At 47.7% G+C, this 17,200-nt stretch overlaps 1 protein-coding gene across 1 annotated transcript; it reads right to left on the reverse strand.

Annotated features, from left to right (window-relative positions):
• Positions 1-737: 737 nt before the first annotated feature.
• SENP3 (SUMO specific peptidase 3) lies at positions 738-17,036 on the reverse strand. Its single transcript, XM_085564331.1, has 10 exons — positions 16,538-17,036; positions 14,102-14,323; positions 12,154-12,265; positions 10,067-10,214; positions 8,567-8,614; positions 7,223-7,300; positions 5,448-5,585; positions 4,488-4,571; positions 3,067-3,117; positions 738-1,600 (listed from the first exon to the last, which is right to left on the reverse strand). Exons 1-10 carry the CDS (start codon positions 17,019-17,021, stop codon positions 1,490-1,492), a joined length of 1,476 nt encoding a protein of 491 aa, XP_085420457.1. The 5' UTR covers positions 17,022-17,036; the 3' UTR covers positions 738-1,489.
• Positions 17,037-17,200: the final 164 nt, after the last annotated feature.

The following is a 17,200-nucleotide window of genomic DNA, read 5'->3' on the forward strand; positions in this document are numbered from 1 at the left end:
AAAAATGTCCCAGAACCACCCCCAAAAAAAAGTCCCAGAAACCTCTAAAAATCCCCCCGAAAATGGCCCAAAATCCCCCAAAAAAGCTCCCAAAACCCCCTAAAAAATGTCCCAAAAATCCCCAAAAAATCTCCTAAAACACCCCTAAAAAATGTCCCAAAATTCCCAAAAAAATCTCCTAGAACACCCCTAAAAAATGTCCAAAAAATCCCCCAAAAATCTCCCAAAATACCCCTAAAAAATGTCCCAAAATTCCCCAAAAAATCTCCAAAAACACCCCTAAAAAATGTCCCAAAATTCCCCAAAAAGGTCCCAAAATCTCCCCGAAAAAGTCCCAAAAAGTGGCCTCATATACCCCCAAAAAGTGACCAAAATCCCCCCAAAAAATGTCCCAAATCCCCCAAAAAAGTCCCAAAATTCCCACTAAAAAGTCCCCAAAAAATGTCCCAGAACTCTCAAAAAATCCCTCCAAAAATGTCCCAAAATTTCCCCAAAAAAATCCCAAAAAAAGTCCCAAAATCCCCCCAAAAAATGTCCACAAAAATTCCCCCAAAAATGGCCCAAAATTCCACCACAAAATGTCTCAAAATCCCTCAAAAATGCCCCAAAATTCCCCAAAAATACCCCAAAAATTCCCAAAATCCCACCCAAAAATTCCCCAAAATTCCTCCCCAAAAAGTCCCAAAATCCCCCAAAATTGCCCCAAAATTCCCCTGCCCCTCCCCCCAGAGCCCAAATTTTGGATTTTTTCACTTTTTATTCCCAAAATTTTTCTGTGACGGCCCCGAAACAAAAAATTCGGGGGAATTTGGGGAAATTTGGGGAATTCAGGAAATTTTGGGGAAATTTTTGGGAATTTTTGGAGAATTTTTTGATTTTTGGGGGGAATTTTTTGATTTTTTAGGAATTTTTGGAGATTTTTGAGGAACTTTTGGGATTTTTTTTGGGGAATTTTGGAATTTTTCTTGAGTTTTTGGGGAATTTTTGAGGAATTTTTGTGGATTTTTTTGTGGAATTTTTCATTGTTTTTTTTTTTAGTTTTTCTTGGGGGTTTTTTTTGGAGCTTTTCGGGATTTTTTCGAGTTTTTTTTTTTTTTTAATTTTCAAATTTTCAAATTTTTCAGAACCCCAAAAATTCCCCAAATTTTGATGCCATTAAGCCCCGCCCACCTCCCTTAAGCCCCACCCACCCCCTTCCAAAATTCCCATTTTTCCCCCATTTTGAGGCCGATTTCCGTGGGGTTTTTTTTGTTTTTCTGATAATTTTTTTGGGAATTTTTATGGTTTTTGGGAATCCCAAAAATTCCCAAAATTTTGGGGGCCATTAAGCCCCGCCCACCTCCCTTAAGCCCCGCCCACACCGTAGAAAAATTCTCATTTTTCGCCCATTTTGAGGCCGATTTTCGTGGGGTTTTTTGCGTTTTTTCGGGGGTTTTCGGGGGGTTTTGGGAATTCGGGAATTGGGGAGGAATTCCGGGAATTTTGGGGGTCAAAGGGCGAGCTGGCAGTGGCAGAGCTCCTTGTACATCAGGCGGCGCAGGTGGGGCATGTCCTGCTGCGTGAAGCTGAACGGGCGGCCCAGCGCCAGGAATTTGCAGTACTGGGGGGGAAAAAAAACACCCAAAAAAGTCCCAAAATCGGGGAAAATTCCCCCAAAAAATCCACCCCAAAATCCCCAAAAAAATCCCAAAAAAAATCCCAAAAAAAAGCCCAGAAATCCACCCAAAAATCCCTCCAAAATCCCAAAATTCCTCGCAAAAATCCACCCAAAATCCACCAAAAATCCGCCCAAAAATCTCGGAATTCCCCCCAGAAATCCAGCCCAAAATCCCCCAAAAAAATCCCCCAAAAAATCCCCAAAAAAATCCCCAAAAAAATCCCAGAAATCCACCCAAAAATCCCTCCAAAATCCACCCAAAAATCCTCCCCAAAATTCCCCAAATTTCCAACAAAAATCCCCCCAAAAACCCACGCCAAATCCCCCCCAAAATCGGGAAAAAATCCCCCAAAAAATCCACCCCAAAATCCCCCCAAAAATGCCAAAAATCCCCCCAAAAATCCCCCCCCAAAAAATCCCAAAATTCCTCACAAAAATCCCAGAATTTTCCCCAAAAATCCACCCAAAAATCCCCCCAAAAATCCCAAAATTCCTCCCAAAAATCCTGGAATTCCCCCGAAAAATCCAGCCCAAAATCTCCCCAAAATTCCCCTGAAAAATCCACCCCAGATCCACCAAAAAATTCCCAAAATTCCTCCCAAATCCCCCCAAAATCCACTCAAAATTCCCCCCAAAAATCCATCCCAAATCCACCCCAAATCCCCCCAAAAATGCCCAAAATCGGGAAAAATCCAACCCCAAAATCTGCCCCCAAATCCCCACAAAAAATCGCAGAAATTCCCCCAAAAATCCCTCCAAAATCCACCAAAAATCCTCCCAAAAATCCACCCCAAATCCCCTAAAAATTCTCCCAAAAATCCCAAAATTCCTCCCAAAAATCCCCACAAAAATCCACCCCAAACCCCCCCCCCCAAATTCCCAAAATTGGGAAAAATTCCCCCAAAAAATCACCCCAAAATCCCCCCAAAACTCCCAGAAATTCCCCCAAAAAATCCCAAAATTCCTTGTAAAAATCCACCCCAAAATCCCCCCAAAAATTCCCAAAATTGGGAAAAATTCCCCCAAAAAATCCACCCCCAAATCCCCCAAAAATCCCTTCCAAATACCCCCAAAAAATCCCAGAAATCCCCCTAAAAAATCACCCAAAATAATCCCGGAATTCCCCCCAAAAATTCCCCAAAAATCCCCAAATTTTTACCAAAATCCCCCCAAAATTATCCCAAAATTCCCCTAAAATCCCCAAAATTCCCAAATTACCCCAAAATCCTCCAAATTTCCCCAAAATTCCCCTTAAACCCCCCCAAAATTGCCCCAAAATTTCCCCCAAAAATCCCCAAATTTCCCCCAAAATTCCCCAATTTGCCCAAAATCCCCAAAATTTTCCCAAAATTCCCCAATTTGCCCAAAAATCCCCAAATTTCCCCCAAAATTCCCGAATTTTCGCTCACCTGCAGCACGAAGGCGCCGCAGTCGCTGTCGTTGTTCTGCCGGGCCACGTTCTGGGGGAAAAAAACCAAATTTGGGGATTTTGGGGAATTCTTGGAATTTTGGGGTTTTTTGGGGGGAATTTTTTTGGTTTTTTAGGGAATTTTTGGGGATTTTTTTGGAGCTAATTGGGGATTTTCTGGAGTTTTTTTAGGGGATTTTTGGGGGATTTTTTGGGGTTATTTTGGGATTTTTTTTGGGTTTTCAGGAATTTTTTGGGATTTTTTCAGGGTTTTTAGGGAATTTTTGGGTTTTTTTTGGGGGGATTTTTTAGGGGTTTTAGGGAATTTTTGGGGATTTTTAAGGGGATTTTTGGGGGATTTTTTGGGGTTATTTTCGGGATTTTTTGGGATTTTTAAGGGGATTTTTTTGGAGATAATTTTGGGGTTTTTTTTGGTTTTTAGAGAATTTTTGGGGTTTTGGGGGGGATTTTTTTGGGGGGATTTTTAAGGGGATTTTTCGGAATTTTTTGGGGATTTTTTAGGGTTTTTAAGGAATTTTTGGGGGATTTTTAAGGGGATTTTTTGGGGATTTTTTGGGGGGAATTTTGGGGATTTTGGAGGATTTTTTTGGAGTTTTCAAAGGGAATTTTTGGGGGTATTTTTTGGGAATTCTTGGGCGGATGTTTTAGGGTTTTTTTGGGGCATTTTTGAGCGATTTTCAAGGGATTTTTTTGCGCACCAAAAATATGAATTTTTGGGGGGATTTTTTTGCTCTCTTGCCCTTTTTTTTCGGGATTTTTTTAGGAATTTTTTTTTGTATTTTCGTGGGATTTTTGTGGGATTTTCGGACCATTTCCGGGCCTGCTTTTGGGTGGATTTCGGGGAATTTTTGGGGGATTTTCAGGGGATTTTTTACACACCAAAAATGTGAATTTTGGGGGATTTTTTCTCTCTCTTGCCCTTTTTTTTAGGGATTTTTTTAGGAATTTTTTTTTGTATTTTCGTGGGATTTTTGTGGGATTTTCGGACCATTTCCGGGCCTGCTTTTGGGTGGATTTCGGGGCATTTTTGGGGGATTTTCAGGGGATTCTTTGCATACCAAAAATGTGAATTTTGGGGGATTTTTTCTCTCTCTTGCCCTTTTTTTTGGGGATTTTTTTTGGAATTTTTTTTTTGTATTTTCGTGGGATTTTCGTGGGATTTTCGGACCATTTCCGGGCCCTTTTTGGGTGGATTTCGGGGCATTTTTGGGGGATTTTCAGGGGATTTTTTACACACCAAAAATGTGAATTTTGGGGGATTTTTTCTCTCTCTTGCCCTTTTTTTTGGGGATTTTTTTAGGATTTTTTTTTTTGTATTTTCGTAGGATTTTCGTGGGATTTTCGGACCGTTTCCGGGCCCGTTTTTGGGTGGATTTCGGGGCATTTTGGGTCCCCTCTGACCATTTTGAAGGCGCCCCGCCAGCCCTCGCGGAAATCCGGCCGCTCCTTCTTGTCCGCCTCGGCCTGGAGGTAGCGGCAGATGTGCTGGGGGCGGGGCCAAAGGGGGCGTGGTCAGGGGCGTGGCCACACACACTGACCACGCCCACTCCGCGCAAGCCACGCCCCCTCGTTGTGAAGCCACGCCCACTAAACGGGAAGCCATGCCCATTTTCACAGCGAGGCTCCGCCCACAAAGCCACGCCCATTGTTAGAATGGCCACGCCCCTTGTTAGAATAACCACGCCCCTTGTTAGAATGGCCACGCCCCCTTTTGACCCAAACCCCTCCCATTTAACCCTTCCCGTGCCAAAATTAACCAAATTTAACCCCAAGAAAACCAAGGGGTGGAGACCAAACAAAGCCAAACCCGCCCAAATTTAAATCCCATGGCCACGCCCCTTATTAGAGTAACCACGCCCCCTTTTGGGAGGCCACGCCCCCTTTTTGACCCCTACCCCTCCCATTTAACCCTTTCCAATCCATAATTAATCAAATTTTAGTCCAAAATAATGACTGGGTGTGGCTAAACGTGAACCCCGCCCCTCCAAATTTAAATCACATGGTCACGCCCCTTATTAGAATAACCACGCCCCCTTTTTGACCCCCGAAACTCCTCCCATTTAACCCCTTGGACCCCGGAATAAATTGAATTTTAACCCAAAATCAAGAAAGGACGGGGACAAAATCCAACCAAACCCTCCCGAATTTTAACCCCGCGGCCACGCCCCTTATTAGAATAACCACGCCCCCTTTTGACCCAAACCCCTCCCATTTAACCCTTTTGACCCCGGAATAAATTAAATTTTAACCCAAAATCAAGAAAGGGCAGGGACCAAATCCAACCAAACTCTCCCGAATTTTAACCCCACGGCCACGCCCCCTTTTTGGGAGGCCACGCCCCCTTTTTGGGGCCCCGCCCACCTTGGGGCAGCGGCGGTTGAGGGTGCGCTGGGAGTCGAAGTAGGTGATGGTTCGGCGCCCCACGTCCACGGCCACCAGCGACCAGTGAACCTCCAGGTGGATGGGGATCAGCAGCAGCTCCTTGCCGAAGATGTCCACCTGCCGAAAACGCCAAAAAGGACCCGGAAATGGGGGAAACGGCCCCGGAAATGGGGGGAACGGGACCGGAAATGGGGGGAACGGGACGGGAAATGGGGGAAACGGGACGGGAAATGGGGGAAACGGGACCAAAAATGGGGGAAATGGCACCGGAAATGGAGAAAAGGGCACCAAAAATGGAGGAAACGGGACCAAAAATGGAGAAAACGGCCCCAAAATGGGGGAAATGGGACCGAAAATGGAGAAAATGGCACCGAAAATGGAGGAAACGGCCCCAAAATGGGGAAAACGGGACTGAAAATGGAGGAAACGGGACCAAAAATGGGGGAAACGGCACCGGAAATGGGGGAAATGGCCCCTGAAATGGGGGAAATGGGACCGGAAATGGGGGAAACGGGACCGGAAATGGGGGAAATGGCACCAGAAATGGGGGAAATGGCACCGGAAATGGGGGAAACGGGACCGGAAATGGGGGAAATGGCACCGGAAATGGGGGAAACGGGACCGGAAATGGGGGAAATGGCACCGGAAATGGGGGAAATGGCACCGGAAATGGGGGAAACGGGACCGGAAATGGGGGAAATGGGACCGAAAATGGAGAAGAAAACGGGACCGGAAATGGGGGAAACGGGACCGAAAATGGAGGAAACGGGACCGAAAATGGGGGAAATGGCCCCGGAAATGGAGAAAATGGGACCGATAATGGAGAAAATGGCACCAAAAATGGAGAAAATGGCACCGAAAATGGAGAAAAGGGCACCAAAAATGGGGGAAACGGCCCCGGAAATGGGGGAAACGAGACCGAAAATGGAGGAAACGGCCCCAGAAATGGAGAAAATGGGACCGAAAATGGAGGAAAAGGCCCCGAAAATAGCAAAAAGGTGCCAAAAACCAGCAAGGAATACAGAAAAGTAAACAAAAAACGCCACAGAAACGGACAAAATCAGCCCAAAATACCCAAAAGTAAAGAAAAAATACAAAAAACGAACCAAAAATAGCAAAAATGGCCCAAAAATACTGAAAACAGCCCAAAACCTGTCTCAAAATACCCAAAATTAAACAAAAAACACCCAAAGAAACCAAAAATACCAAAAATAGCCTGAAATACCCAAAAATAAACAAAAAACACCAAAATCAGGCCAAAAATACCGAAAACAGCCTGAAATACTCCAAAATAAACAAAAAACACCACAAAAAAAGGCAAAATCAGCCAAAAATACCCCCAAATAAAGAAAAAATACCGAAAACGCCCAAAAAACCAGCCTGAAATAACCAAAAATAAACAAAAAAATAGCAAAAGCAGCCTGAAAATACCGGAAACGGCCCAAAAGCCAGCCCGAAATACCCAAAAAGAAACAAAAACCACCAAAATCTGCCCCAAATTACCGAAAACGGCCCGAAATACCCAAATACAAAAATCACCGCAAAATCCCAAATATTCCCCCCGAAAAAAATCCCAAATTCCCGGCTTGGATGACCCAAAACCTCCTCGAAACCACCCGAATACCACCAAAAAAAATCAATTTAAAAATAAAAAAAAATTCCCAAAAATTCCCAGTGGCCACGCCCACTCGTGACCACGCCCAATCAGGCCACGCCCCCTTTTAGGCCACGCCCCTTTAGGCCCCGCCCCTCACGTTCTTGGTCCAGCGCTGGACGCCCTCGTAGCCGCGCGTGCGCAGTTTGTCGTAGAAGAAGGAGTTGAAGAAATGCACCTGGAGAGGGGGAGGAGCTCACCTGAGCCACGCCCACCGCGGCTGGGCCACGCCCACCTCACCTGAGCCACGCCCACTGCGGCTGGGCCACGCCCACCTCACCTGAGCAACGCCCACCCCGGCTGAGACCACGCCCACCACACCTGGGACACGCCCACCTCACCTGGGACACGCCCACCTCACCTGGGACACGCCCACCACGGTTGGGACCACGCCATCCACACCTGGGACACGCCCACCTCACCTGGGACACGCCCACCTCACCTGGGACACGCCCACCTCACCTGGGACCACGCCCAAATCACCTGGGACCACGCCCACCTCACCTGGGACACACCCACCACACCTGGGACCACGCCCACCTCACCTGAGACACGCCCACTTCACATTGGCCACGCCCACCTTGCCTTGGCCACGCCCACCAAACGTGGGCCACGCCCACCACACCTGGGAGCCATTCACAGCCTGGCCCCGCCCCCTTCCCAGCCTTTCATTCAGGCCCCGCCCCCTCAGGCTCTGGCCAATCAAAACCCGCCCACTCAGGCCCCGCCCATTTCCTGCCCCGCCCACTCAGGACCCTCCCCTTTTGGGCTCCGCCCCCTCAGGCTCCGCCTACTCAAGCTCTGGCCAATCAGGCCCCGCCCCTTCCCAGCCCTGCCCCATCAGGCTCCGCCCCCTCAGGCTCTGGCCAATCCGGCTCCGCCCCGTTACATGCTCCGCCCCCTCAGGCTCTGGCCAATCAGGCTCTGCCCCACTCAGGCTCTGGCCAATCAGGCCCCGCCCACTCAGGTACCGCTCTCTCAGGCTCCGCCCCCTCAGGCTCTGGCCAATCAGGACCCGCCCCCTTACAGGCTCTGCCCCCTTACAGGCTCCGCCCCCTCAGGCTCTGGCCAATCAGGCCCCGCCCCTTACATGCCCCACCCCCTCAGGCTCTGGCCAATCAAAACCCGCCCCCTTACAGGCCCCGCCCCCTCAGGCTCTGGCCAATCAGGCTCCCCCCCTCAGGCTCTGGCCAATCAGGACCCGCCCCTTACATGCCCCGCCCCCTCGGGCTCTGGCCAATAAGGTTCTGCCCCCTTACAGGCTCCGCCCCCTCAGGCTCTGGCCAATCAGGTCTCGCCCCCTCAGGCTCTGGCCAATCAGGTCTCACCCCCTCAGGCTCTGGCCAATCAGGCCCCGCCCCCTTACAGGCTCCGCCCCCTCAGGCTCTGGCCAATCAGGCCCCGCCCCTTACAGGCCCCGCCCCCTCCGGCCCCGCCCCCTGACCTTGTCGGGCACGGCGTCCATCACCAGGTCCCCGTACATGTTCATCACCTGCACGGCCAAAAACACCCGAAAACGGCCCAAAATGACCCAAAATATCCGAAAACGCACAAAGGGACCCAAAACCGGACAAAATCCCCCCAAAAAACAAAAAAAATCCGGGAAAAAACGCCCCAAAAATCCAGAAAAAATGCCAGAAAACTCCCCGAAAAAGTCCCAAAAATATCCAAAAATTCCCAAAAATACACCAAAATATCCCAAAATATCCAAAACCCACTGAAATCACCCAAAGTGCCCCAAAACCAGACAAAATCCCCCCCCAAAAAAACCCGAAAAATCCAGAAAAAAACGCCCCAAAATCCAGAAAAAACGCCAGAAAACCCCCCTGAAAAAAATCCCAAAAATATCCAAAAATTCCCCAAAATACCCCAAAATATCCAAAACCCACTGAAATCACCCAAAGTGCTCCACAACCGGGCAAAATCCCCCTAAAAAACCCCAAAAAATCCAGAAAAAAACACCCCAAAAATCCATGAAAAACGCCAGAAAAAAAAAACCCAAAATAATCCCCAAAAAATCCCCAAAAAATTCCAAAAGTTCCTCCAAAAAATCTCAAAAATTCCCAAAATCTCCCGAAAACCTCTTTGAATGTCCCAAAACGGCCCCAAATCCACCTGGAAAACCGCAGAAAAAAATCCCAAAAAATCCGTGAAAAAAAACCCCAAAAAATCCATTGAAAATCACCACAATCCTTAAAATTCCCACGTTTTCCCAAAAAATTCCCCAAAATTTCCCAAAATCCCCAGTTTTTGCCCCAAACCCTCCTTGAACCTGCAAAATCTCTCCAAAAGTCGCCAAAATTTCCCTGAAAAATGAAAGAAAAACTGAAAAATCCCCTAAAAAATCACAAAAAATCAGCAAAAAATCCCCATAAAATTCCCAAAAAATGCAAAAAAATTCCCAATTTTCGGAAATTGCCCAAAATCGCCGGTTTTCACCCCAAACCTGGTCGTTGAGCCAGTTGGGGCCCTAGAGGGGCTGCAAACCATCCCCAAAAACCCAAAAAATCCGCAAAAAAATGCAAAAAATCAGCAAAAAACCCAGTAAAAAAATAAAAAAAATTTCCCAATTTTTGGAAATTGCCCAAAATCGCCGGATTTCGCCCCAAACCTGGTCGTTGAGCCAGTTGGGGCCGTAGAGGGTCTGCGAACCATTCCCAAAAAACCCAAAAAATCCCCAAAAAAAAGCAAAAAATCAGCAAAAAAACCCCGTAAAAAAATCCGAAAAAATTCCAAATTTTCCAAAATTGCCCAAAATCGCCGGTTTTTGCCCCAAACCTGGTCGTTGAGCCAGTTGGGGCCGTAGAGGGTCTGCGAACCATCCCCAAAAACCCAAAAAATCCGCAAAAAAAAGCAAAAAATCAGCAAAAAAACCCAGTAAAAAAATCCAAAAAAATTCCCAATTTTCCGAAATTGCCCAAAATCGCCGGATTTCGCCCCAAACCTGGTCGTTGAGCCAGTTGGGGCCGTAGAGGGTCTGCAGGTCGTCCATGGTGAGCACGTGGCGTTTGTAGCTGACGCGGAACCCCCGGAGCAGCGCCGAGCCCGGCAGGCGCTGGTAGGATTGGAGCAGCTGCTGCACCGAGCCCCGCCTGGAATTCCCAAAAAAATTCCCAAAGTTACCACCCGGAATTCCCGAAAAAAATTCCCGGGAGAATCGACGGAAAAATGGGGGGAAAATGGGGGAAAAATGGGGGAAAACGTGGAAAAAGCACCAAAAAAACACCAAAAAAAACTCAAATAAACTCTAGAGTGATCGTAAAGTTACCCAGAATTCCCAAAAAGTGCAACCCGGAATTCCCAAAAATAACAAAAAAAAAAAAAAAATTCCCGAAAGGTTCCCAAAAAAATCCCCCCAAAAAAACCCCCCCAAAAAAATAAAAAAAAAAGCCCAAAAAAAGGGAAAAAAAAAACAAAACTAAAAATCCCAAAAAACCCGCCTGGAATTCCCAAAAAAATTCCCAAAGTTACCACCCGGAATTCCCGAAAAAAATTCCCGGGAGAATCGACGGAAAAATGGGGGAAAAATGGGGGAAAAACGCAAAAAAATCACAAAAAAAACACAAAAAAACCCAAATAAACTCTAAAGTGATTGTAAAGTTGCCCAGAATTCCCAAAAAATGCAACCTGGAATTCTCAAAAAATAACCCAAAAAAATTCCTGAAAAGTTCCCAAAAAAATCCCCCTAAAAAAATCCCAGAAAATGCCCAAAAAAAGGAAAAAAAAACCCAACCTAAAAAAAACCCAAAAAACCAGCCTGAAATCCCAAAAAAATAGCCCAAAATTACCACCCGGAATTCCCAAAAAATATTCCCGGGAAAATGGATGGAAAAATGGGGGGAAAACGCGGAAAAATCACAAAAAAACCACAAAAAAACCTCAAATAAACTCTAAAGTGATCGTAAAGTTACCCGGAATTCCCAAAAAATGCATCCCGGAATTCCCAAAAAATAACAAAAAAAAATTATCGAAAAGTTGCCCAAAAAAATCCCGGAAAAAATCCCAGAAAAAATGCAAAAAAAAAGGAAAAAAAAGAAAACTAAAAAAACCCAAAAAACCAGCCTGAAATCCCAAAAAAATATCCCAAAATTACACCCCGGAATTCCCAAAAATAACCCCGAAAAAATTCCCGAAAAAATTCCCAAAAGAAATCCTGGAAAAGTCCCCAAAAAATGCAAAAAAAAAAAAAGCAAAAAAAGAAGTGGGAAAAATGAAAAAAAAAACCCCAAAAATTCCCCTAAAAAATCTCCAAAATTCCAGAAAATTCCCCGAAATCTCCCCCAGGACCCCAAAAATTCCCGAAAAAATCCCAAAATTCCCCGAAATTCCCCAAAATTCCCCGAAATTCCGGAATTTGGGACCTCTGGGGGGTGCTGAACTCCTGCTGGAAAATGTCCTCGAGCTTCTCCAAATCCCCAAAAATTCCCCTAAAAAATCCCCCAAAATCCCCAAATTTCCAGGAAAATTCCCTGAAATCTCCCCTAGGTCCCCAAAAATTCCCAAAAAAATCCCAAAATTCTCCAAAAATCCCCAAAAAATCCCAAAAATCCCCAAAAATTCTCCAAAAATCCCCAAAAACTCCCAAAAAATCACCAAAAATTCCCTAAAATTCCCCCAAAAATCCCCCTGATCTGCTCTGGGACCCCCCAAATTTCCCCAAAATTCCCCAAAATTCCCGAAATTCCCGAAATTCCGGAATTTGGGACCTCTGGGGGGTGCTGAACTCCTGCTGGAAAATGTCCTCGAGCTTCTCCAAATCCCCAAAAATTCCCCTAAAAAATCCCCAAAATTCCAGGAAAATTCCCCAAAATCTCCCCCAGGACCCCAAAAATTCCCGAAAAAATCCCAAAATTCTCCAAAAATCCCCAAAAAATCCCAAAAATCCCCAAAAATTCTCCAAAAATCCCCAAAAACTCCCAAAAAATCACCAAAAATTCCCTAAAATTCCCCCCAAAATCCCCCTGATCTGCTCTGGGACCCCCCAAAATTCCCCAAAATTCCCGAAATTCCCGAAATTCCGGAATTTGGGACCTCTGGGGGGTGCTGAACTCCTGCTGGAAAATGTCCTCGAGCTTCTCCACGACCTCGTCGGCGCTGACGGGGATGAGGCTCCCGTAGGCCTGCAGGAACTCGTCCAGGATGCCTGCGGCCGAAATTCCCAAATTTACCCCCGGAATTCCCGAAATTCCCGAAATTCCAGAGATCCGGGCAAAAATCCCCGAAAAAATCCGGTCAAAATCCACGGAAATCTGGCCAAAATCCGCAAAAAATCCCCCAAAAATCAAAGAAATTCCGGCCAAAATCCACCCGAAATTCCCAAATTTACCCCCGGAAATCCCGAAATTCCCAAAATTCCCAAAGGGCCGGAAAAAATCCCCAAAAATTCCAGAAAAAATCCAGTCAAAATCCACGGAATTTTGGCCAAAATCCGCAAAACTTCCCCCAAAAATCAAAGAAATTCCGGCCAAAATCCACCCGAAATTCCCAAATTTACACCCAAAATTTCCAAAATTCCACCCAAAATCCACAAAATCCCAAGAACTTACCCAAAATCTCCAAAGTTTGTTGCAAAATTCCTCCAAACTTAATTCTACCCAAAATTCCACCCAAAAATCCCCAAATTTCCCCAAAAATCCCCAAATTTCCACCCAAAATTCCACCCAAATTCCAACCAAAATCCCAAATTCCCAAAATTCCACCCAAAATCCCCGAAACCTCAAAATTCCACCCCAAACCCCCAAAAACACACCCAAAATCCCCGAAATCCCAAAAATTTACACGAAATCTCCAAATTTTGATCCAAAATTCCCCAGAAATTCCACCCATATCCCCAATTTTCCAAAATTCCACCCCAAATTCCCCAAAAACCCACCCAAAATCCCCGAAATCCCAAAAATTTACCCAAAATCCCAAAATTCCAACCAAAATCCGCGAAACCCGAAAATTCTACCCAAAATTCCTCCCAAACCCCCAAAATTTCCCCAAAATCTCTCCAAAATCTCCAAAATTTCCCCAAAATCTCCAAATTTTGACCCAAAATTTCCCCAAAATCTCCAAGTTTTGACCCAAAATCCCCAAAATCCCCCCAAAATCCCCAAATTTTGACCCCAAATCCCCAAAATCCCCCAAAATCCCCAAATTTTGACCCAAAATCCCCCCAAAATCCCCAAATTTTGACCCCAAAGCCCCAAATTTTGACCCAAAATCCCCAAAATCCCCCCAAAATCCCCAAATTTTGACCCAAAATCTCCAAATTTTGACCCAAAATCCCCAAAATCCCCCCAAAATCCCCAAATTTTAATCCAAAACCCCAAAATCCCCCCAAAATCTCCAAATTTTGACCCAAAATCCCCAAAATCCCCAAATTTTAACCCAAAACCCCAAAATCCCCCCAAAATCTCCAAATTTTGACCCAAAATCCCCAAAATCCCCAAATTTTAACCCAAAACCCCAAAATTTCCCCAAAATCCCCAAATTTTGACCTGAAATCCCCAAAATCCCCCCAAAATCTCCAAATTTTGACCCAAAATCCCCCCAAAATCCCCATATTTTGACCCAAAATCCCCAAAATCCCCCCAAAATCCCCAAATTTTGACCCCAAATCCCCAAATTTTGACCCCAAATCCCCAAATTTTGACCCAAAATCCCCCCAAAATCCCCAAATTTTGACCCCAAATCCCCAAATTTTGACCCAAAATCCCCAAAATCCCCCCAAAATCTCCAAATTTTGACCCAAAAGCCCCAAATTTTGACCCAAAATCCCCAAAATTTCCCCAAAATCCCCAAATTTTGACCTGAAATCCCCAAAATTTCCCGAAAATCTTCAAATTTTGCCCCCAAAATCCCCCCAAAATCCCCAAATTTTGACCCAAAATCCCCAAAATTCCCCCCAAATTTCCCTCCCCGATGACGTCACCGCCCCAAGCCCCGCCCCCGATGACGTCACCGCCCGAGCCCCGCCCCCGATGACGTCACTCACTCTGCACGCAGGTCACGTGCTCCTCCCGCAGGGGGGGGCTGGGCTGCCCCCCGGGGGGCGTGGCCCGGGCCGGAGGGGGCGTGGCCGACCCCGCCGGGGGGCGTGGCCCCGCCTCGGCCCCGCCCCCTCCGCTGACGTGGCTGATCAGGATTGGTCCCGGCCCGGAGGGGGAGGGGCAGCCCGGCCCCGCCCCTCCCCCCCCCGGCCCGTTCAGGGCGGGGCCTGGGAAGGGAAAATTTGGGGAGGGGGCGGGGCCACCAACAGGCCACGCCCACCAAATTTTGGGTAATTAACCCCGCCCCCCATCTTGGGACCCTCCCCCTTTTACATTTAAGCCCCTCCCCCTCTTTTCGACGCCTCCTCCTAATTAAAGCCCCTCCCCAAATTAAGCCCCACCCACAAATTTAAGCCCCTCCCCATTTTAAACCCCTCCCCCAATTCTAAGCCCCTCCCCCAATTCTAAGCCCCACCCCCAAATTTAAACCCCACCCCCAAATTTAAGCCCCTCCCCATTTTAAGACCCTCCCCAATGTTAAGCCCCACCCCAATTTAAGCCCCTCCCCCAAATTTAAGCCCCTCCCCATTTTATGCAAAACCCCAAATTTAGGCCCCACCCCCAAATTTTAACCCCTCCCCCAAATTTAAACCCCTCCCCCAATTTAAGCCCCTCCCCAAAATTAAACCCCACCCACAAATTTAAGTCCCTCCCACAATTTAAGCCCCTCCCCCATTTAAGCCCCTCCCCAAATTTAAGCCCCTCCCCATTTTAATTAAACCCTCCAATTTAAGCCCCTCCCCCATTTAAGCCCCTCCCCAATTTAAGCCCCTCCCCATTTTAATTAAACCCCCTAATTTAAGCCCCTCCCCCATTTAAGCCCCTCCCCCATTTAAGCCCCTCCCCCAATTTAAGCCCCTCCCCATTTTAAATAAACCCCCTAATTTAAGCCCCTCCCCATTTAAGCCCCTCCCCAAATTAAGCCCCTCCCCCATTTTAATTAAACCCCCTAATTTAAGCCCCTCCCCCATTTAAGCCCCTCCCCAAATTTAAGCCCCTCCCCATTTTAATTAAACCCCGAAATTTAAGCCCCACCCCAATTTTAAGCCCCTCCCCATTTTAAGCCCCACCCCCAAATTTATGCCCCACCCACAAATTTAACCCCACCCCCAAATTTTGGCCCCACCGACCAAATTTAAGCCCCTCCCCCAATTTAAGCCCCTCCCCCATTTTAATTAAACCCCCAAATTTAAGCCCCACCGACCAAATTTAAGCCCCTCCCCCAATTTAAGCCCCTCCCCCATTTTAATTAAACCCCCAAATTTAAGCCCCACCGACCAAATTTAAGCCCCTCCCCAAAATTAAACCCCACCCACAAATTTAAGTCCCTCCCACAATTTAAGCCCCTCCCCCATTTAAGCCCCGCCCCATTTTAATTAAACCCCCAAATTTAAGCCCCTCCCTAATTTAAGCCCCTCCCCATTTCAATTAAACCCCCTAATTCAAGCCCCTCCCCAAATTAAGCCCCTCCCCCATTTTAATTAAACCCCCTAATTTAAGCCCCTCCCCCATTTAAGCCCCTCCCCAAATTTAAGCCCCTCCCCATTTTAAACCCCTCCCCCAATTCTAAGCCCCTCCCCCAATTCTAAGCCCCACCCCCAAATTTAAACCCCACCCACAAATTTAAGCCCCTCCCCATTTTAAGCCCCTCCCCAATGTTAAGCCCCACCCCAATTTAAGCCCCTCCCCAAATTTAAGCCCCTCCCCATTTTATGCAAAACCCCAAATTTAGGCCCCACCCCCAAATTTTTACCCCTCCCCCAAATTTAAACCCCTCCCCCAATTTAAGCCCCTCCCCAAAATTAAACCCCACCCACAAATTTAAGTCCCTCCCACAATTTAAGCCCCTCCCCCATTTAAGCCCCTCCCCAAATTTAAGCCCCTCCCCATTTTAATTAAACCCCCTAATTTAAGCCCCTCCCCATTTAAGCCCCTCCCCAAATTAAGCCCCTCCCCCATTTTAAATAAACCCCCTAATTTAAGCCCCTCCCCCATTTAAGACCCACCCCAATTTAAGCCTCTCCCCATTTTAATTAAACCCCCCAATTTAAGCCCCTCCCCCATTTAAGCCCCTCCCCATTTTAATTAAACCCCCTAATTTAAGCCCCTCCCCCATTTAAGCCCCTCCCCATTTTAATTAAACCCCCTAATTTAAGCCCCTCCCCATTTTAATTAAACCCCCTAATTTAAGCCCCTCCCCATTTTAATTAAACCCCCTAATTTAAGCCCCTCCCCATTTTAATTAAACCCCCTAATTTAAGCCCCTCCCCATTTTAATTAAACCCCCTAATTTAAGCCCCTCCCCCATTTAAGCCCCTCCCCATTTTAATTAAACCCCCTAATTTGAGCCCCTCCCCCATTTAAGCCCCTCCCCCTCTCACCTCCATCGCGCCCCTCCCCCACCCCGAGCGGGGGGAGGGGCGCGCCCACCCCCGAAAGGGGCGTGGCCAGCGCCGCGAGGGGCGTGGCCCCCTCCAGAAGGGGCGTGTCCCCCTCCAGGAGGGGCGTGTCCCCCGCCGGAAGGGGCGTGGCCTGGGCCGGAAGCGGCGTGGCCTCCCTCTCCTTGGATTGGCCGAGGGGCCGGCCCCGCCCCGCGGTGGGCGTGGCCCGGCGGGGGCGTGGCCGGGCGCCCCAGAGCCCCGCCCCCCGGGCCAGGAGGAGGCGGAGCCAGCGCAGGGCGCGGAGGCGGCGCCCGCGGCGGCGCCAGCAGCGCGGGGGGGGCGGCCGCGGCCGGCCACGCCCCCCGGACGAGGCCACGCCCCCCGGGGCGGGGCCGGGCGAAGGGGCGGGGCCGGCCGAGGCTCCGCCCACCCGGCTCGCGGGGGCTCCGCCCAATGGGGTGGGGCGGGGCGGGGCTTCCTTCATGGCCTGGGGGGAGAGAACGAAATCCGCATTAATTCGTGCCATTCTGCATATATTTCACATAAATTTCCATCTATTTTGCATAAATTTGCGTATATTTTGCATGCATTTGCATATATTTTGCATAAATTTGCGCATGTTTCGCTGATATGTGTATAGATCTACATGTATGTTGCATAAAT

This window comes from Lonchura striata, chromosome 32 (genome assembly GCF_050655825.1).
Source record: "Lonchura striata isolate lonStrDom1 chromosome 32, ASM5065582v1, whole genome shotgun sequence".
Taxonomy (NCBI): domain Eukaryota; kingdom Metazoa; phylum Chordata; class Aves; order Passeriformes; family Estrildidae; genus Lonchura; species Lonchura striata.

Coding starts and splice junctions, on each gene's coding strand:
- SENP3 (XM_085564331.1), bottom strand. CDS start 17,021: ATGAAGGAAGCCCCGCCCCGCCCCACCCCATTGGGCGGAGCCCCCGCG. Junction 12,266..14,101: donor GCACGTGACCTGCGTGCAGA/GTGAGTGACGTC, acceptor TTTCGGCCGCAG/GCATCCTGGACGAGTTCCTG. Junction 4,572..5,447: donor TCAACCGCCGCTGCCCCAAG/GTGGGCGGGGCC, acceptor CCCCGCCCCCAG/CACATCTGCCGCTACCTCCA.